Source organism: Mastacembelus armatus, chromosome 9 (assembly GCF_900324485.2).
Source record: "Mastacembelus armatus chromosome 9, fMasArm1.2, whole genome shotgun sequence".
Lineage (NCBI taxonomy): Eukaryota > Metazoa > Chordata > Actinopteri > Synbranchiformes > Mastacembelidae > Mastacembelus > Mastacembelus armatus.
In genome coordinates this window covers 15,311,795-15,333,877 of record NC_046641.1, presented here as the reverse complement: position 1 = coordinate 15,333,877, position 22,083 = coordinate 15,311,795, and the positions used below count along the sequence as shown (strand labels likewise).

Genomic DNA, 22,083 nt, shown 5'->3' with positions numbered 1-22,083 from the left:
TTACCTTGAAAGTGGAAAAACAATCAAGCAAGGACATTTTATCCCAGTTGAGATATTTGTTTCAAGTATTCTGATGTGCTGTTTGAAACTAAAATAAGTGACAAAAACTGAACTCAATATATTGAGTATCAGTTGAAAAAAAACTAGGCACCCAAAAAAGTTTTGCCATACAGCTGCTAGAAATCATTTAGAAAACTCTCAGGATACACACACAACAGCATTGCAACAATTAAACAAACAAAACACACTGCACACGCAAGGAATCAAATCGTTCATGCAAGCCGTGTTAGTCAGCATTAAACTCCTGATGCTTCAGTACTGAAGTGCTCCAACTGTGTATTGTATTGTAACTGATAGAAGACTGAAATATTCTGCAAAACATATGGCATAATGGAATCAAGCAGAGGAGTGAGGTAGTGTAAACAAATTAAAAAGGGGAGACGATGCTAGAGAGATATAAATGCTGCCTCGCTGTACACTTTGGAGGAAAACACTTTGCATGGCTACTGTCAGACAATACAAATGCCTCCAAGTAAATCCATAGACATCCTCCTTCTAAATTAGCAGTACAGTTTGAACATCCATGAACAGCACAGAGAAGATCCAACCAATACTTTATTCTATGTGAAACTTTTCAATAAATTTTTTACTGTTTGTAAGTCTCATATGGACAAGTTGTAAAACCAAATGAGTCCTGAATCATGGAAGTGACGGTAGGTAATAATGGTTATGATAATAATGTTGGAGTTTGACTGCAACAAAGGGACAGTGATTGAAAGTATCCTACCGTGGTCTGTGATTTTACAAGACACAAGATAGAGCTCCTTCAGACTTCTCCCCTCCTTGGCAATGATTTCCACACACCTACAGTGAGACACAGAGAAAGAACAAATGTTTAAAGGGTCACCTGAGACATCTGTGCCCTGTGTATTGCATTTCACTTTTGCTTGAAGGCAATTTTGACCTACAAATGCATGCACACATACAGCAGGTCTCCTTCTCTTAAACTCTCTTACAGATACACACATGGGATTATTCCACAGTAAAGGTTAAACAGTACAGCTGTGGGGTCATATCTGTTCACATATTCTGCTTCTTTTAACACACACATTAATAATTAAACACCTGATCTGATTATAGAAGCATGCACTAACACAGCAGGAGTGTATGTGAGTATTTGTGCGTGTGAGCGTGTGCACAGACACACACATACGTACAGTGGCAAGCATAGTAACTTCAAAGAAAGAGATCTGCTTTCAGCCTAGTCCCTGAGCCCAAAGGACCTACAGAGCATGGATGTGTGTGTGAGAGTATACACCAGGGAGGGCCAAGGGGAAGATCAGAGTATCTGTATCAAATGATTCTCTATAAATGCCTCTAATGAGAGGAGTGTGTGCAACAACTAGATTTTGATCAACGCATTTGACCTATTAACCTTCAGGAAAAAATGTTTTGATCTTTATGCTGCTGTTCTGTCATGAATATTTATAAGACAAAAAAGACAAACACATACACAAACACAGACTACATGGCCCTCATGTTAATGTGAAAGCAGAGGTGGGAAAAAAAGTGATGTCTGCTGTCGTTGGGCTTCATGTGAAAGTGAAGCCGGGAACAATTTTGAGGTATTTGCTCTGGTAGTGTCTAAGAATGTGCACCACGCTCACATGGTTTTACGCAATGTGACTGACAACTGAAGTGATTCTGAAATCCACTGCTCATATTCACTCACTATCCCTTGGCTTATCTTACTATAGGCCAGGTATACAGCATGAGGAGTTGCAGAAAGACTTTAAGCTTCTTTTTTTCATGTTTTTTTTATGCCACATCCCCACTATCTAGCAAACAGAACTGAAAACAGAATGCAGATCAACTCCAATCAATTCAGAATGGCTAAATTTCCTTAGGACCAAGCATGGTTTATAAGCTAGTGTGTGTTTTTCTCCCCAGTTTTTGTTACAAATGACAGAATGCATAGATGTCACTTGGTGTGTGACATATCACACTGTAGGATCAAGGAGGGAAAGAACCTAGAGAGAGAGAAGTTAAAATGTGTGTCATTTTTCTACAATCCTTATTTCTGCGTGGAGCCAAAGCTGTTAAAATGTGCACTACCTATCTGCTTTAGTTCACTGGACTGCATCTTCATATTTCACCTTTTCTATTACATTTCTGTTGCAGTGGTCTTGTAAGCCACTCTGTGATATCAGGTTGTCCTTTTCCTACTTTTTCCCTCTCTCTTTGCACCTCTCCCTATATAGTTTTTCTCTCTTCTTTCTTCTGCCTTTTACTATCCACCAGTCTTTTCCCCTCTCTTTCTATGGCCTACTCAAGGATGTGGATGAAGACACTCCACTCATAAAAATAGTACAGGACCTTTTGCATTTGGTCATTCCTGACCCAACCTTGTGCTGTGGCCTGCAGACTAAATTCAGTTAACCCAGCAGGATCACAATATCAAGCTGTGTGTCTTGGGGTAACAGCATTAGAGCTGCTAATGAATAAATGCAATGGGGAGAGTTGGTGAGGAAACAGATAAAAAGAAAGTAGTAATCCAGGGATGCAGCAATGAAGGCTGAGACAGAGAGCATCCAGTGGGAGCTTGTTACACTGTGGCTGGGTCCCAAGGGTCAGAGTAAAAGCAATTAGATCAGACATCAATGAATGAAGGAGGGAGTGAGGAGAGATGGAAACACACTGAGTCAAAATCTGTACGTAGTGGCAGATGAGGTATGATGGGTACAGAAAGCATTGAGACCTCCTCGCTTTTTGCACACCTTATTGTTTTCATTCACACTATTATTGTATTGCAAAGTTGTTAGGAATCAAAAACTTAAACCTGTCATTTACGAAAAGTATTCAGATCATTAATGCAGTACTCTGCAGCCCAGTTTGGCAGCCATCACCATTCTAACCTTGGGCATTTTATTCCATCCTTCCTGGCAGATCCTTTCAAACTTCATCAGACTGGATGGGAATTGTCTTTGAAATGCTCTCCAGGTCTCTCCACAGACGCTCTATGGGGTTTTAGTCATAAGGACATAAGAGACTTGTCCTGAAGGTACTCCAGCGATGTCTTACCTGTATATCTCACTGTTGTATTGAAAGGTGAACAGTCACCCAAAGTTACCCAAATGTCCTCCAACACAGTGTGAACTGTGACATAAACATGTATTGCCTTTCTAAATTTTGTCCAGTAGTTTAATTTAACAGAAGTGGACACTGTTCAAGTAAATAGAAAGTCCCAGACAGCAAATCGTCTGCGTCCTAAATAAGAAACCTTTTATTTTTAATAAATTGGAAAAAAATTCTAAAAACCTGCTTTCACTTTGTCATTATGAGCTATTCAACTTCAGCTAATGGGCAAAAATAACTTTTACTTTCACTTAAAATTAAATCTACAACATAATAATAAATCAAAGTGGTGTGAATAGATGCTGAAGCCATTGAAAATCACGATAGAAACCGACAGAACTAAGAAAAGAAGAGAGAAAAAGAACAGAAAAAGGAGTGAATGAGAGGCCTTCAATAAGACCACGATGAAGTGAAATGAGAGGAAGTAAAAGGAAGCAGCCCAGGAGATGATGGAGGATGGAGCAGAGGTTAGGATGTGATGGCCAAGGCAGGGCTCACCCCACATGAAAGGCCTTCAAAAAGCAATATGCTCCCACCCACCTCCACCCAAGCCCCACAAGGTTCAGATGACATGAATTAGTGATCAGCTCGCTTTTAATAATGTACAGAGCCTGTGACAAAAGCCACTGTTGGACATGGTGTGCATAATAAAAATGTAGAAACAGGCGATGCTACAGGAGATAACATCGAGAGGAGTGCAGGATGACAGGTTTTACTGCTGAAAAACACATTTCAGGAGGGTGGTAGAGAAGATGAGTAGAGGAAAAAAGTGGATAGAGGAGGATGAAGACAGAGATAATGAAGGTATGTAGGGTGGAGGATTAGGAAAAGAGGCAGGGTAGGAGGAGGAACCAATCAAGTGACAAAGAGAAAATGATGACGATGAAGTTATAATGTGAGATGCCAGAAAAGAAATAGAGTTGAGAAAGTAAAACCCAGTTAAGAAATGATAGACCCATTTTAAAAAAACAGAACAAGATGAAAATGAAGAGCTAGTTGAGAAGAGGTTAAAAAGGATGACAACAATAATAGAACAGTGACTAGTAACGGAGGAAATGATGAAAAGCATATAAGGCAAGAAAGTTGTTGTTGACAGGTTGCCTCTGATCCCACAGGGGGAGAAAGATGCTCTTAAAATATTATAGATGCATAAAAAAGTCCAGAGAAAGCATTTTGTTATAGTTATATAGCGGGCTAATATACAGCTGAAGGCCACCTTTTCCAATAAAATGACAATAAAAACTGTTTCCATGACAACTAAGGGACTGCATATTTAAGTGATTAGTGTAACTGCAAGGCAGGAAGAAGGGGGAGGACGAAGGGAGCGAGCCTCACCAGGGGTCAGTATGTGTTGGTTCACAGTCACTACGCTGATGGCACAAACAGCTAGAGGTACACAATAAAACTGTCACTCCTCTGTCTCATTCTTACAGTCACAAACAAAAATCAAACTTTGCTTTGCTTCTTGGTGCGCCCTTCATTTGGGGGCAAAATCATGAACAAATTTTCATTGTAAATTGAATTACTGGCTGGACACAATTTGACTTTCAGGACTTTGCTTAACCCTAAAACATATTTTATGTGTGATTCTGTTTTCTTGCCAGCCAGCTAATGCTGTCTGCCAGAAAATGTAGCCCTTTGTTTGACTCCACACTGAAGAATAAGATGTTTAATCATTGCTAAAAAAAAAAAAAAAAAATAGTTAACACACATTCTACCTGAATGAGCGGAATGGCTTGTTTCTGTAGTGATTACTGTGTGACGATTTCATAATCTCTCCAAAAACAACTTAAAGAGCTAGGCGCAGCTATATTTTTCATATCGTTAAGAGAAAAACATTAAAACTGCGTTTCTGATACTTAATTGCTCTTCCCTTGGACTTTTTAAGAAGAAAACTCAATTATGTTACTTGGAAACCACAGCAACTGCATCTCCACTCATTTATCTTCTGATTAACAAAAATATTTTCCTGGGCCTTTCCATGTAGATGAGGCAAAAAGGTATGATGAGCTAAAGTAGTGCAGATTAAGGTAGAGACGGAACTGACTGAGGAGCCTAGATGGTTTTTAAAAATCCATTTTCATTTCCCAGAATTACATTTGCTCAGTGTCTTTCCACCAAAGATACAGATTATTTTATGTATTAGGAACTAGTGTGGTCTCATTACTATGCATTTCTGGGGACAAAAAAGCTGCAAATAAAATGAACATACTCTTATTAAAATGATATTTATATTCGCTTATTAGTACCTTACCTTTGTAAAGGATTCTTTAACAACTCTAAGAAGCTCTTGATTAATAAAAAGCATCATAAAAGGGATACAATCGTATACTATACCGAAGATTAGATACATGTAATTTTACTAGAAGTGAAAAAAGTGAAGCATGTTACATCTTCTGTGATTTGGACTCTCCTGCCTTACAGCCTTGACCAGTGTTTGAAATATGAGGATTAGCACTAACACTGCTTCTGTCTGAGCTCTGCTTAAAGCTCCCCTATTGGCCAATTGGCCTTTGACTGTATTTGTGTGTATATATGCATATCTATGTGTTCTGCACAACCAGAGGTTAAACCTAGGTAAAGCCTTGTGATTAGCGCTTAATCCTGGCTTACTATTTGATCAAACTTAATCTCTGCTATGAGCTTCTTGCCATGATCACACAGTACTGTAAATTAGGAAATTGTGCCAGTTTAGGTTTTCTATTGTGCGTTAAATGCTAATTATTGTTTTTTTCCATTTACTTGATTTGGTATTTTCAACCAGCATTCTTTTCAGAATCTAAAAATGCCCTTAAAATAAAAGAATAACATAAAGAGGAGTCATCAGATCTATTTTTAGAAATTGATCAAGCTAAATCATGCATTCACTGTGCTGTTTTATTTTCAATGCTTTATTCCTTATAGTCCATCGATGATAACACATGCCCACGTTGATTCAAAATTTGTTAAGTACCATCATAAAAATGCTCTCTGGAGAACACTGGGGTTTCCAGAATCCATAAAGAGCAATGTCCCATACACAGAAACTGGAACAACTACAGCGAGGCTCAACAAGGAGACATGGGGCTAGACAGGACGGACAAAGGAAGTGAGGGACAACCCAGCGTGTGTGTGTGTCATTACGGAGAGTGTATGGTTTGTGCTTGTGTGAATGCATGAATGTGTCTCTTAGGGGTGAAGCTAATCTTCTTTTATGCAGCACAGTCAGAGGTATCCATGCAGACAGGCAGCAAAAGGAAGAATAGTAACAATACTTGAGAGAAACAGAGGTCCATATTTATCACAAAGGCTGCAGACAGTCTCGCAGCCAAACAACATGTGTAGCGCTTCTTTTTCGCTAACAGATCACAATGGAGCAGAAACAAAGACGCTGTTGGTAGAATGGCTGTAGGTAGGTACACTAGAACGGTGCCGACCAACACAAGGCCTCGTCTCATCCCGCTCCTCACATGGCCCACAATTACACGGCTGTCTAGTCACACAAAAGGAGCAGGGAAATAGAAATGGATGATTTTTGAGAGAAGAGGGTGAAAAAGAACGAAAGCAAGCATGAAATGTATAAAAAGAAAGCAGTTGAAGGTCTTGGGAGAGGTTGAAAACATAAAAGCAGGAGGAGGAGAAGGCAGCAGCAGTGACAGAGGAGACTTCAGGCTTCCATAGCTGTCTCTAGAATTAATGAAATGGAAGGGCGGAGCAGCAAAGAGGAGGAGACCAAGGCAAGACAGGGGTTTATACTTCTGTGGAGAATGCTCTTGCAAAATGATTCTTGCTGTAAATTTTCTTTATATCACCCATAAATCCATACACAAGTGTAAAGAAGCTGGGTTGTGCTTCCTCAGACGATGTGCAACACTGAGTTTCTGGAATCCCCTGGACAAAAAAACTTTAAGACTTTTTTCATTGGGCTAATATAAACAGATATAAAAATATTCAATACCTCAAAAGAGCCCTTCAGTAAGCTAACACAGTACTTCACACTGAGGAAAAGCAACAATCTTAAAATAAAGCAATATAGGTTTTATTGAATGAGAGGGAACATGCTTACTGCTTTTGAATTTGCTGACCCTCTGATAATATGCGATGGTCTGGTAGCCTATTGTGTTTTCAACAAAACATTGACTGATTCAATATCAACATCAACATTTCTTTTTTTGAGATGAAACCATTTTCCTGCCAAAAACTTTTAAATTACACAGCAAATTCTTAGCCAATTTAAAATGATCTGCATTACGTAAGCATTTAATCTTTTTGGTTTTGTCAAGTTCTGCATTTTTTTTACTATCTCCCACAGTATGGTTGTTTTGGATCAAAGATGAAAAGAAAATTAATTTATTAATAACTTACTGCTCATATATATATATATATATATATATATATATATAGTATAGTATATAGTATATACACACATACTATTTACTATATTTACTTATTTACATGTGCTTCAGCATCCACAACTTTTATTTCTTGTCTCTGTATAACATGTTTTAAAATGGGTTTGATTGTAAAAATATGCTATGCGATGATAAAAATTAGAACATTTTTTTAAACTTTTACAAATTAAATGTTTTACTGTAGCTCCTTAAAAGTAACCACAGCAGAGTTCATAGACATTTCCCATATTTGTTTATTGTTATGATAAAATGACAAAATTATAAATCCACAGACCAAGGCTGCAATATACACTTATTATCCATCTGTTTGAGCATTTGTGAGTGTGTGTGTGTGTCTGTGTGTAAGTTCCAGCCATCTGAATCAGGGTCTGCTTCAGCAATTAGGGCCTGGATGATTTCCCAGGCTAGCCTACCATACCCACTGCTCAAATGAGAATCACATTCCTATTGTGTTCCACCACTGTTAATCATGTTTTCAAACCACTCTGCAAAACGGCAGGGTATTCCAGCAGCCTGTCATCAGCCCGCTCAGAAATGTGCCGACGGGGTCATAACTGGAGCCATAAATGCCCATCGCCCTCAGCTTTTCTGTCCAACCTGTGCTTTTTTAGTTTCTCAGGGAAAACAGAGAAGAGCACCAAAAGACCATACTTTGCATACCCACTATCGAAAAACAGAAACACAAAGGCCCTTATGTGTGCCTCTGCCTCACTCCTTTGTAAAGGTTTGGTTAATTTAATTGCCCAAAGCATTTTCTCCAGCTGTACCTACCGGTCACAACACTTCTAGTACACAGAACGACAAGTGACAAAACTTCCAATACACAGTCCTACTCAAAGCATGTGGTTATTTGGCAGTTTTACAAGTTAATATGTGAAATAATATTGAGTTCAACAGTTCATCAGACTTCTGGAGATAATCTGATATAAATTCACTTGTAAACTCAATGTTGATTTTATATACAATAAGAGTCAACACCACAAGGATGTGTCACTCACACACCAGTCGATTTGTCCATCAAAAACCAAAGGGAAAAGCCAACCAAGCACTTTGTGAGGTTAAGTGGCAGTTATTCACTTGAAGCTCATCCAAATGGACAGCCTGTTGCCTTGCCAACGCTGACAGGCGTCCGTGATGCACATACACAAGCAGCATTTGAAAGCAGCTTTTCAGTTGCCAGCGGAAACCAACATCGCTCATACAACATGGATCTCCGATAGTTCTTTACTCTGCCTCTGCAGAGCCTCTTTCCCCAGTTGCACCTAAGCAGTTTCCCCGAGGACATGCCAGTGAGATACTCACCTGTAAATGAACAACTGACTTCTGTAAAGCAATGCCAGGCCCCTATCTGCCTCCACGGTCAGCCCACTGCAGCCACAACACAATAAATAACTCAGGAGTAGATGAGCACTGCCCCGTGGCAGATGGTGATAACACTTACAGCCTCGGGTCTGAGTTGACACAATGGTGTTTGTGTATGTTGGTGTCTGGATGCGTATGAGCACAGGAGTTAGTAGAGCTCTGCCCATGTGCGACGAACACATAAGTTTGAGATGGTTACCCATGACAGATGTCACTGTGGGGAATAAAAGTAGTGGATGTATCTGCTATCTTAGTGCCCCTCTTATCTCTGGAACATGCTGTCAGGTAGAGGAGGACATTTGTGTGGTTATGAAAGCCACAGTTTAAATTAGTAACTAAATTGTAACTACTCTACAACCTTGTACATATATCGATTGTCTTATTTTTAAAAAGCTGAGAAAAAAAAACTACCTGTGCAGGAAAAAAAAAATCAACTTAAATGATTTTTGACACAGGACTTAAAATACAGATAGAAAAAATGGCAAACAAGAAACAGATTAAAGGTTTAAAATGTTTTTTGCCGGCATATTTCTTACAGTAACTTAATGGTTGGGTAATGGTTTTCAGGACTTGGTTATTATGCCGAAATTAACTGATATGAAAATTATTTTTACTTTTTTGTTTTTAGGACACCGAAACAAGACTGTATTTCTCTAAAATCCAGTCCATTCTGCAGCATTTCACTATGAATAAATGTAATATCCCCTGTGCATACAACTAATAACCACCAATGAATAACAGAACCTTGTTTTAGGCATTAAAGGAAACAGCCAGTCTGACTGTGATAAATTAAGGTGAACAGGGCCGTCAGGGTTGCATATCTTAACTTTTCAGTGCTGTGTCCACATGCAGAGAGATGTGAACTATCATGATGTTTACCAATAAGCCTGACACAGAGGCACACACTAACACACAGAGTACACCCTCCGCCCACTCAGCCATGGCTAATTGCACTGCACTTTGATTACCGCCATCTATTTTAATGAGAGCTTACCAATGCATTCTCCTCTGCCTGCTTTCCCTGTCAAACACACATGCAAATGCAGCACACACTTGCAGGAGTGTGTGCATGCCACTTGGACATGTGCGTGCACGCACGCACACGCACACACACACACACACACACACACACACACATATGCATGCACGCACGCACACACGCATGCACGCACACACACAAAAGAGATGAGAACAATACTCTGTAGCGTGTTTTTCTGGGTGGCAGGAAATTGGAGGGTGTTCATTAGGCTAATGGATATGAAGAGGAAGGGAGAAAGGGGATGAAGATAGAACAGTAAAGGAAAGGAGGGAGTGTGGATGGGAGGGTGGGAGGGTATTGAATTATACCACAACAAATTCAGTACAATGGACCAACAAGTCATATTGCAGCATGTAATTTCCTTGCTGCTATGATAGAGAGAGGAATGCTTACACAGACTGGATTTAATTATGCCAAATTCGTCTCATAAGTTGGCTCCCGTTGAGAACAAATGAGCTGTTGCATTTTTGGTGCTGGTACTGATTGCCAGCAGTAGCACCAGGATGACAACAAAGTCTAATCAATGGACTCACACTGTTCCAAAGACTAGGAGAGAGCAGAGACAGTAGATACTGAAATGGACAGGGTTACTGATCGATGATGAAAACGTGTGCTTTCAATTGTGGCTCCTGCCATCCTATATTTTCCTTTACACACACTGTAGCTGCTGTCATTGAGGACATGCAGTGCCGTCTCCTCAGAAGTCCCAGAGCATTATACTTTTCTACTGAGAGAGAAACAACATGAGTAGAAAGTGCCACGACTGCCACTGACTAGCACTAAATTTGCTTTAAAAAAAAGAAGCAAAACTTAAGCTAAAGAAAAAAAAAGGAGGAGGCGTGTGAAAGGAAAGGTGAATTAAAGGGATCAAGCTCGACAACCACATTACAACCACAGCTATGCCAGATCGCATCGTCACGCTCTGACACTTCATTTTTATGAGACGTTGGGTCGCCCATGAAACTAACTGAACACGTGTTGTATAACAATCCATGTCCACGCACGCACGCACGCACGCACGCACGCACACACACACACACACACAAGTACATATAAGTAATACACAAATTGCTAAAATAATGTTTTGGGAAAACAGATGCCAACATAATGTCAGCACTGTGCAGTAAATCAAGCAGATAAGGGAGAATATGTGTGCAACGTGTTTCAAAATTTCACTTGAAATGAGATTAAAAAACACCTCCAGCATTTACAATCTGAATCGAGAGCTGCATCCCACACTGGCAACCATCACCCCGGACTCGTGACCTCTGACCGGATGTATGGAGAGCCCACACTGACCTGACCATGACCTCTGTTTGCCACTGTCTCATGAGCAATGGTATCACTTTGGTAACAGTACAATAAAAAAATCGACACTAGCTCACAAACACTTATTAAACAAAACCCTTCTGGAACAAAATCACAGTTTCTACAACAGCGAGCGTTAATGTTAGCAGCTGTAGTATTCCTCTCACCTCATTTCTAAACCTTAACACCTACTCCTACTGGATATTATCACTGAATTGCTCTGATTGATTTACAACATATAATGCCTTCCTTTTCCCTTGGTGGTGTTATCATAGTATTAAAGTCTCACACCTTACTAATAAAACACACACAGTGCACTACAAATAACACTCCCACATAAAACATAATAATATGTAGTATAGAGAATAAGGGGGTCCAGCATATACTGTATAAACCTGCTGCTAATCCAATTGCTCCCTCCACTGAGACAGGAAAGAGAAAGATCCTAATAAGAAACTGCTGGCTAAATAACTATGATAATAACAGTGTGTAACCAGGTAATAACAATCAGACCGTATCTCAGAGCAGGCATTTGACTCTGGTGACACAGCCATTAGGTATTCATGAAAGCAGATGTTGCTATGCTCGCTAACTCACTGGCCCAAACACCCCTTGAAAAATCCAGAAACCTAAATGAATTTCCCAACGGAACAAACTGTTTGATCGCATGCCAAGAAAAAGTGAGGAGGTTTTCATGCTATAGAACAGGGGCGAGGAGAAAGGAGGATGAGAACGAAGGCAAGAGAGAAGTTTACTTTATCCCCCTTGAAGCTGCTGCCTCTTCATCACTAACACTGATCTCTTTCTCCTTCTGTCCAAAGATGCCATCTTTAGCATGGGCTGAAGAAACAAAATCCTATTAGCTTGATAGCAAAGTGAATTTGTTGAAGCAGTCTCTACCAGGCAACGCTCCAGTGGCTTATCACTTGCTAAGCAGACAGAGCTTAGGCAAGAGGACGACAGAGGAGAATGGGTGAGGAGATAGAGGTTGAGGGGGGCCAGAGGTGCTTTCATATCCAGCATTGTATAACTAAGCTAATCTTTTATCCTCTTACTCCCAAGGTCATAAAATCTAGAAATTTAGCACTCAATATTGGATGAAATAAAGATTTTCGCTTTTAATCGTGTTTATTATTGATGTTTTATTGGTCCATGATGAGCAGCACATTTGTACAGAATCCTGATTTTTCTCATCACTCTGTATTACTGGACACTGGACAAAATCTAATAGAGACACAAAATCCCAGACAAAATAACTTTGAATGGAAAAAAACATTTAGATAATGTTTGGAAAACCCCCAAAATTATACATTTTTCTGTCTTTAAGGTTTTTTTTTTTAAATTTAGCATATTGGTCAGTTGTTCTCTTTGTAAAATTCAATGAGCAGTACATACACTTTAAAGTCTAAGGTGTATTGCCATATTCAACAAGAGTCAGAGGCACAGCTTTTGTTATTTCTATAACTATTGATATTATGGTCATTATTGTTTAAAAAAAAATAAAACTTCCATTTAATGTGCTGGCGAATTGACCAAGGCTGTTGGTTTACAGAGACAGAGAACAGAAGACAGAGTAGGAGAAGAACAGGGTTTAATGGACAGCATTGTTGATGGATGTGATTATAGCCTTCTCATGCTGCCTATTCATTCTCTATAGATTCCAGATGATAATAGTTCTTGGACCCTGTCCTTCTTGCTTTCCCCCAGTCTCTCTCAGTGTTTTCTGTTATCCTGTCTTATTCACCCTTTATTTGAACATGCCACTTTCTTCTCCTGTGTTTCAGTATTTCTGTTTCTGTTTATCCCCCTCTTTTCTCTCTGTGGCCTTGTTCTTTTACGCTGTTCTCTCTCTGCTCTCTAAAGCCTGTGCACTTTGTTTGATTCTCTCTTCCATATTACACCATCTTCTTCTCACAATCACTTCCCTCTGCCCTCCTCGTATGCTTCACAGGGAGCCAACAAACCACAACACATATCTAAGACCTCCTTTCTCCACCAAAACAACCCCCTTTCTATCTTTACTATCTCTTTCTCTTTACCACTGCCTCTCATCCTTTCATGGCCATCATCCCAGTGCGCCTCCTTACAGTTTGCAACAGTGTTCACGACCCAAAGAAAAAATACCCCCTGAAGGGTGGTACATGTTTGCCTCGAAACACATTAGCAGTGTCAAGTAAAACACTATGACAAATGACTGGAGAATAACAGTGGGGATCCTGCTGGCCATTCAGCCAGCCAGCAGAAGCACTGGAGTACACTGCGCCACAACACTGCAGCTCAAAGTGAAACCAGTCCTCCAACGTCATACAATATATGCCTTAATCTTACTCAAGCTCCGCTCATTACACACTCAGCATGGGCCGGAGACAAGCGACACAGGGTGCTATGCAGCTGGGATTTGTACGGCAACTGTGTGCCAGTTTGCATGCGTGTATGTGTGTGCAGACCCAATTATGTGGTATCGCTATCAATGCAAGACGAAGCCACAGTAAAAGTGTGTGTAATTCGCCATGACAGTACGCAGATCAAGTAGATTTATAGTCTGTATCACCCCCTACCAAAAGAGACAAAACCATAGAGAATGTTAATTTCTACCATCATAAACAACCAAAATAAGCATCACACTGACATGTGAACTTGTTTGCATGCCTCTGTAAGAATCAGCATGCTGTGATATATCCATGATGTGTGTGACTGTGTCGATCTGTGCTTCTGTGTTTCACCATATGTGTGGGGTGTACTGTATGTGAACCTCTGTCATGCGAGGTGAAGTCATTCAGAGTAAATTCAGGCAACCCTAATTGTTCGAGGTGATAATGCACCCACATAAAGACTAACATATTTCAATCCACAGTAATACTCTTTGAAATCCAACAACTTTTCAGCACCGTCCAGTCTCCAGCTTATATTCAAGGACAGGCTGGAGGGCTGATCTAAAAAACAGAAACAAAATATGAATAAAAAAAAGTCTGGTGCAAAAATACACATACCACTATATAAAGATACCTTCCTTGGATACATTATTTTACATGCTTAAACTATTGTACCATGTACACACACACATACATAGACTAGTTTCAAAGCAGCAGACTGGAGGGTTGGAGTGGTACAGCTCCCAGGCTGCCAGTTCAGTTTTATGTCTTGGCTTTGATACAAATCCACACAGCATGGGAGTTCACTCCACCACCTGAGGTGTGTGTGTTTATGTATATGTATATGTGTGCGTGTGTGAATGTCCAATCCACCACCTGTTTGTTAGCATACAAAGCCAAAATCCATCCACTTCCAAAGAGTGCATTTGGATTCTTGAGTGTGTATGTATGTGTATTTTAATGTGCATGTTTATTTGCACATCCAAGTCCTGAATGCAAGTGTATATCTGCAGTGTGTGAGCCATTCTGTTTTCCACATGAAGCTGTTCCTCATTAATCAATTTATGGAGGGACAGCTATATGAGCTGTGGCACTCCTTAACAATAAAACCTCATTGGGCTCCCTTCCTCCTCCAGCTCACATAACCCACCTTCTGGCCTGATCAGGTCATACACAGTAACAAATATACCACAATGAGAATATGTGCCTTGTGCCAAACACATGCTATAATTATTCAGTTTTTCAAATGAACTCCTATGTGTGTATATTCTGCAAACACTTTTGAGGTATTGTTTAATGACCAAATGTCTGCATTGAAAAAAAACATAATTATATTTTGCTGCTAATTCATGGTCATTTTTCCAAATTCTAGATTATTGGATTCTACTAACATTGTTCAACATTGCATAATATTGGTGGTGGAATTTAGATAATGTAGCTATAATGGTTAAAAATAACAGAAGTCAACAACAAAGTGTATTTTAAAAATTATGCAGTAGGACACCTCTGACAGCCGTGGGCCAATCTGTTTGACCACATGTCCTATAACCTAAACTTTTCTCATTTCTCATGAACCTAGCAGAGAGGACATGACAAATGCAGCAGAACAATGTTTTATCTCATCTGACACCCCAACAACGAGGAAATAAACATAAGCTGACAACCAATCAGATTGCCCATCTGCTGGTCTGCCTCACAGTGGTTGGTTCTCACGACAAGTGGTGAATGATTAATTTCTGTGAGAGACACAGCCCAGTGATGGTAAGTAGGGTTGGGCATCTGGGGGGAAGTGGGGAAGATAAACAGATAAAAGAAGGAAGACACTGTGAATATGGAGAGAGCGGAATAGGCAACCACATGGCATTTCTGGAATATTTGATGGGTGGAGGTATGTAGGCAGCCAGGCAGGGAAAACCAGGAAATGCAATTCAGGGAGATTGTCTGGATAGAACATCTCTGGGAGCTACTCAATCTGTAGCCAAACCCTCAAGTGGCGCCTCGCCTGGCATTGTGGCAGAGAGGTTACAACTGTAAGCTCACTGCCTGTCAACCCCACTACACCCCCTGTGGAGAAAAAGATATGACAGAAAGAGAGGACAGGAAAGAGAGGGGGGAGGAAAGCCATCAGAAATACTAGAATGAAAAATATATTTATATACAGACAATGAAACAAAAAAAGAACAAAGAAGATTTAAAAGGAGTGGGTAGGAAAGGAAAGGCGGTGGGGATGCCAAGAGATGGAGGCACAATGGATATTAGCTATAGCTCTGGATGAACGAATGGGAGAAAGACAGGAAGGAAAGGAGGAGTGAGTGAGAAAAAGATCCAGGCGCCGGCTGTGATTCTTCTTTGTCAAGCATGCCTCATAGAGAACAGTGATAATTGACCACAGCAGCTAACATTCTTCTCCAGACCACTCTATTCATTACAAAACCAAAACAATCTAACCCACCTCCCCTTTCTATGACTTGAGAGGTACTTTTAGCACCATTGCTCATGGCTTGGTCTTTAAAGTATATCTGATATGAAATGTCTTGTATTAATGTTATAAATTACAACTGGGAAGAAAATTAGGAAATGTGCTTATGGTGAAAGGTGTGATCACCGACACAATGCAATTCTATATTTTTTTAAAATCTGATGAGAACAACTGTACTTTCATTTCTAAAATGCAAAAAGCATATGGGATTCAGTGGCTTTAAATCTGATACAATTTGTCAGTGAGATGTGGTTTAAACTGAATTTTTAGACATTGACCTTGAATTATTTATATTTGGCATCCACTGACAAATCTTAAATGTCAAAGCAGACATACAGCTAAAATCCATCTGCTTTGTAACAGCCCTTAAATGCAGGCTACCCACCACAACGTAGAAAGAAACGTATATGAAACATGCTAAGAAACACATTAATGCATTAATAACTCATGTTATGTTGATTTTAAACAGGGATATATTGAGGGTTGTGTTTTCCTGGTTGAAAGGCCCTGTAATATTGATCCCTCTCAGTCAGCAAATCTGGAGTTTCTTGCTCCAAACAAAGAAGCAATTGCTGTTAATGGTTTAACATAATATAATATAACATTTGCCATTTTTGCAGAGCAAATATATTGCAGGACTTGGATATCATATCAAATTGAGAATATTTATAAGCACATAGATACAATATCACATCCATCCTCCCAACATGGGATGATGTTCTCGTAATGCAACACACCTGGACCAAGAAGGAATGACATCATGGGAGGAAATGAGTGACTGTCCATGGGAACTAACAGTTCAGACGATGCCATTCAGCTCCCCTCCCTGTCATTCACATCTATTTGGCTTCCCTGCTGTCTTTCCTGCTGATTTCTGTGTCTAATAGCAGTTCCTGAAGAATCTTATCTGTCAGTTATGACTTCACTGTCTAGTCCTTGCCAGTCAGCATTCAGCCTCTCAGATAGATGACAGCTCACTATTAGACAGAGCTCCAAAAATCTTTTATCAACCCCTTTCATTCATACATCCAGATAGAGAAATGCAGAGACACACAGAGTCACTCACCCCCTCCTCCCTGCATCGCTCCAACACAGACACACTCATCTACCATTTCATCCCAAAGAGACTGTACACATTCAAACAAACAGAGGAGACAGTTATTGTCTGAATGCAATTATCTTGTACTGTCCATCTCCCTGACTGCTGTGGGACAAAGGGCCCTCTGTTGATGAGGCTAGCAGCGTGTGAATAGCAGGTTAGACATCCTTGGCCTTTTCCATGGCCATGGACATTCAATCTGCCATCCACACATCCCAGTGGATCTGATAACACTAAACAAACCCCAGTGAGAAAGGGGGAGAAAAAGCCAGACGCTAATGGCTTCAGTATTGTGTGTAAATCCTCTCTTATCTGCCGGCTCTCTGCGTTAAGAGACTGGTCAAGGGCAGTGGGAAAGAATAAACTCTATAACCACAATGTTGTCTGCTAATGTTCACCTTACCATAAACAGTTTTCAATACAGTATGCACATGCAAAGGCCAGCACAGGCTAGGAAACGCACCATGAGATTCAATAAATGACACACCAACACACACAAACACATGCATGGCCCACTGTATAAGCAAAGTTTGGGATCCAGACAGATGCCAGAAAAGGCTGACCTGGCATTAGTCTGAAGCTAATTACTCTCAGCCTCTTAGATTCTCCCACTGGACTTGTCTCACATATGCATGCACATGCACGCACACACACTCACGCAAACTAATTGTGCTGATTCTCTCTTTAGCACAGTCTGGTCTGCGTCTCGTGGCAACAGAACAGTAAGAGGGACAAAATGAGAAGAAAGGTAAACGGAATGAGAACGGGAGGAAAAGAAAAGACATGGTGGATTATCCCACTAATCCCCCAGTACCATTATGGGAGGGGGGCATTAAAAGTACAGTATAAACATGCTTCTCTTTCTCCCACTGCCTCTCTCACTTCCCTTCTCTAGTTTTCTTTATTCCCCCCACATCTCTAAGCTCTGTCCAGGATGTTACTTTCATCCATAATTTTACTGCAGGGCCCTTCTGTTTTGTGTGTGAGTGATTGAATCTACCTCAAAGATACTGTATGTTACATACAGCATGTTTTGCCTGGCAGAACAAATGAATACAACAGACATTAAAGTAGCCACTATATATACTGCAAAAGTAATACAGATTTTAATTTTGTGGTAATCAGCGTAGTCGTGCATTTGCAGTTTGTATATTGTGTATATTGTATTATTGTGTATTTTTTAGTTCTACAACGTTGTTTTGGGGATATGAATGCAATTATGATATTTGACAGCACAGATTAATCAAGACAGGAGGGGAGAAGGAGCTACGAATTGACCTATGACATACACTAGGTCCCTGACCAGACAGTCCATAATCAGCATCTGCAGTCAAACAGCTCATTATTTAAAATAATAATAACAATGTTTCTTTTTTGTACTCATGAATCAACAAAAAGATGTGAGCACTGATAGACACAGGTAATAGCATCCTCTATAACAAGCACTTTGTTATGCTAATGAGTGGACTGCCATTACTACCCATTCCACACACAAACTCTCTAATTCTCATTTAGAAAATGTCAAAAAAGACACCATATTTCCACATTTAATTGCTGTGTTAAAATGCTCTGCATAATGCAACCACAAGGGGGCACAAACCGGTGTCTTCATGTGCCAGTCCCAGGTCCGGGTAAATGCAGAGGGTCATGTCTGGAAGGGCATCCGATGTAAAATCTAAGCCAAATCAAACATGCGAATCACAAATATGATTTCCATACCAAATCGGTCACGGCACACTGGTGCTGTTGACTTACAGAGTGCCAGTGGAAATTGGACTACTGTTGGTCGAAGAAGGAAGAAGGAATTTTCTGGAGGTAAAGAGAGTGTCAGATAGGGTGATGAGTCTGAAGCTGGAAGTTGAAGGTGTGATGTTGAATATTGTCAGTGGTTATGCCCCACAGGTAGGATGAGAGTTAGAAGAGAAGGAGAAATTCTGGAGGGGGATGGATGAGGTGATTCAGGGTATCCCTAGTGGTGAGAGAGTGGTGATTGGGGCAGACTTCAACGGACATGTTGGTGAGGGAAACAGAGGTGATGAGGAAGTGATAGGTAAGTTTGGTATGCAGGACAGGAATGCAGAAGGACAGATGGTGGTAGACTTCTCAAAAAGGATGGAAATGGCTGTAGTGAACACATTTTTCCAGAAAAGGGAGGAGCATAAGGTGACATATAAGAGTGGAGTGGACACTAAGGAGGGAGAGGTGGATTTGTACAGGTTGGCGAGGCAGAGAGACAGAGATGGGAAGGATGTGCAGCAGGTTAGGGTGATTAAGGACAGGGATGGAGATGTTTTGACAGGTGCCACAAGTGTGATGGAAAGATGGAAGGAATACTTTGAAGAGTTGATGAATGAGGAAAATGTCAGAGAGCACAGAGTAGAAGAGGTGACTGTTGTGGAGCAGGAAGTAGCAAAGATCAGTAAGGATGAAGTGAGGAAGGCGTTGAAGAGGATGAAGAGCAGTTGGTCCTGACGACATACCTGTGGAGGTATGGAAGTGTTCACGAGAAGTGGCAGTAGAGTTTTTGCCTGGGCTACTTAACAAGACCTTGGAGAGTGAGAGGATGCCTGGGGAATGGAGGAGAAGTGCACTGGTGCCCATCTTTAAGAACAAGGGAGACGTGCAGAGTTGTGGAAACTACAGAGGAATAAAGCTGATGAGTCACACAATGAAGTTATGGGAAAGAGTAGTGGAGGCTAGGCTGAGGTCAGAAGTGAGCATTTGTAAGCAGCAGTATGGTTTCATGCCAACAAAGAGAACCACAGATGCAATATTTGCTTTGAGAATGCTGATGGAGAAGTACAGATAAGGCCAGAAGGAGCTGCATTGTGTCTTGTGCTGAGAGAGGAGCTGTGGTTTTGTATGAGGAAGTCTGGAACGGCAGAGAAGTATGTTCTGGTGGTGCAGGACATGTATGAGAGCTGTAAGACAGTGGTGAGGTGTGCTGTAGGGGTGACAGAGGAGTTCAAGGTGGAGGTGGGACTGCACCAAGGATCGGCTTTGAGCCCCTTCTTGTTTGCTGTGGTGATGGACAGGCTGACAGATGAGGTTATACAGGAATCTCCATGGACCATGATGTTTGCAGATGACATTGTCATCTGTAGTGAGAGCAGGGAGCAGGTGGAGGAAAATCTAGAGAGGTGGAGCTTTGCTCTGGAAATGAGAGGGACTCAAGTAGAACGGTGAGGTTACAGGGAGTAGAGGTGAAGAAGGTGGAGGATTTTAAGTACCTAGGGTCAACAGTCCAGAGCAACAGACAATGCGGAAAAGAAGTGAAGAGACGTGCAAGCAGGTTGGAACGGGTGGAGGAAAGTGTCAGGTGTGATGTGTGACAAAAGAGTGTCAGCAAGAATGAAAGGAAAGGTGGACAAGACAGTGGTGAGAGCAGCAATGTTGTCTGGTTTAGAGACAGTGGCACTGAGAAAAAGACAGGAGGCAGAGCTGGAGGTAGCAGAGCTGAAGATGTTGAGGTTCTCTCTGGGAGTGACGAGGATGGATAGGATCAGGAATGAGGACATCAGAGGGACAGCTCATGTTAGATGTTTTGGAGAAAAAGCCAGGGAAGCCAGATTGAGATGGTTTGGACATGTTCAGAGGAGGGACAGTGAATACATTGGGAAAAGGATGCTGAGGTTAGAGCTGCCAGGAAGGAGGCCTAGAGGAAGACCAAAGAGGAGGTTCTTGGATGTAGTGAAGGAGGACATGAGGATAGTTGGTGTGGGTGAGGAGGATACAGAGGATAGGGTTAAATGGAGGCAGATGATTCGCTGTGGCGACCCGAGCCGAAAGGAAAAGAAGTTAAAATGCACCGTTGGAGTACCATGTACCGTTGGAGTCTGTTCAGCTGTTTTGATGCTCCATCATCTTGCACACAGATGCGAAAGACACAGTTACAAAAGCATAAATCCTTAATATGCAAAACTAATTACAACAGCAATTTGCTCTGCAGTCACCTGCACCTTAGCTTACAGTGGGACAACTGTACATTATCATCCATCACAGCAATCACTGCCATGCTGTGTGTATAAATCAAATCAAAATGTCAGGGTGAAGATTATGCAGGCCTGAAGCAGTTATACCAATTTGCCATTAACCACCAATTAGTATGTTGCAGAAACAAGAACGAAAAAAAACTGTTCAAACATGAAGTGTCCCATTACAGTCAAGCAACCTTATGTCTGAAAGCCCTCCCAAATAAGGACATCTCTACTGTAGTGTCCAAAACACAAAGGCAGGAGAAGGATCTGGACAAGCAACAATGGCCCACGAGCTTAGACTTGATGGAGTTGGATGTCACCTTTTAGCCAGGTTCCAAGGTTAAGGATTGTCAGAGGCTAGCAGTCTGGCTGTCTTCTTCTTAAGCTAACAAACAAAAGCTGGAGTCAGAGGCCTTTTAGGTCCTTTCCTGTGTGAAAAGGACCCATTGATAGAATTGCTGCTTCTCACCTGGGACTCATGTGCACAGTAAAAATACAAAAAAGAAGAAAGATACTCCTAACTCATTTAGAAAAGTGAGACAGCTCAAAATGTTAAGAATCTTACACACACAGACACACACAAACACACGCACGCACACGCGATCTATCTGTCAGCAGAATCTTTCCAAAAACTGAAACAAAGAAAACTGAAGGTAAAATAAAGCACATTCATACACCTGACTTGTGCACATGTTTCCCAGTGCACACACACACACACTTACATGCCCTCAGTGTACATAACAGGAGCAGGTGTTGGATGTAATGAGTTTGTCTACAAGCTGTTATAAAATGACAACTGGGAGTGTGGCCCCATTATTGGCAGATACACCCCTTTTTTGTACGCTAAGCACAAGCACACACAAACGCACACAAACACACACTGCGGCTGCTGTTACTTCCCTAGCTGCGTACTTCTGTCAA

The 22,083-nt window shown here is 40.9% G+C and overlaps 1 protein-coding gene across 1 annotated transcript in view; it reads right to left on the bottom strand.

Annotated features, from left to right (window-relative positions):
* The window catches only part of fbxl17 (F-box and leucine-rich repeat protein 17), a 205,423-nt gene that overhangs the window by 59,616 nt on the left and 123,724 nt on the right, over positions 1 to 22,083 (bottom strand). The window contains exon 9 of the mRNA XM_026322162.1: positions 788 to 864. Coding sequence (XP_026177947.1) covers positions 788 to 864 — 77 coding nt within the window. The remainder of the gene's footprint in view (positions 1 to 787; positions 865 to 22,083) is intronic.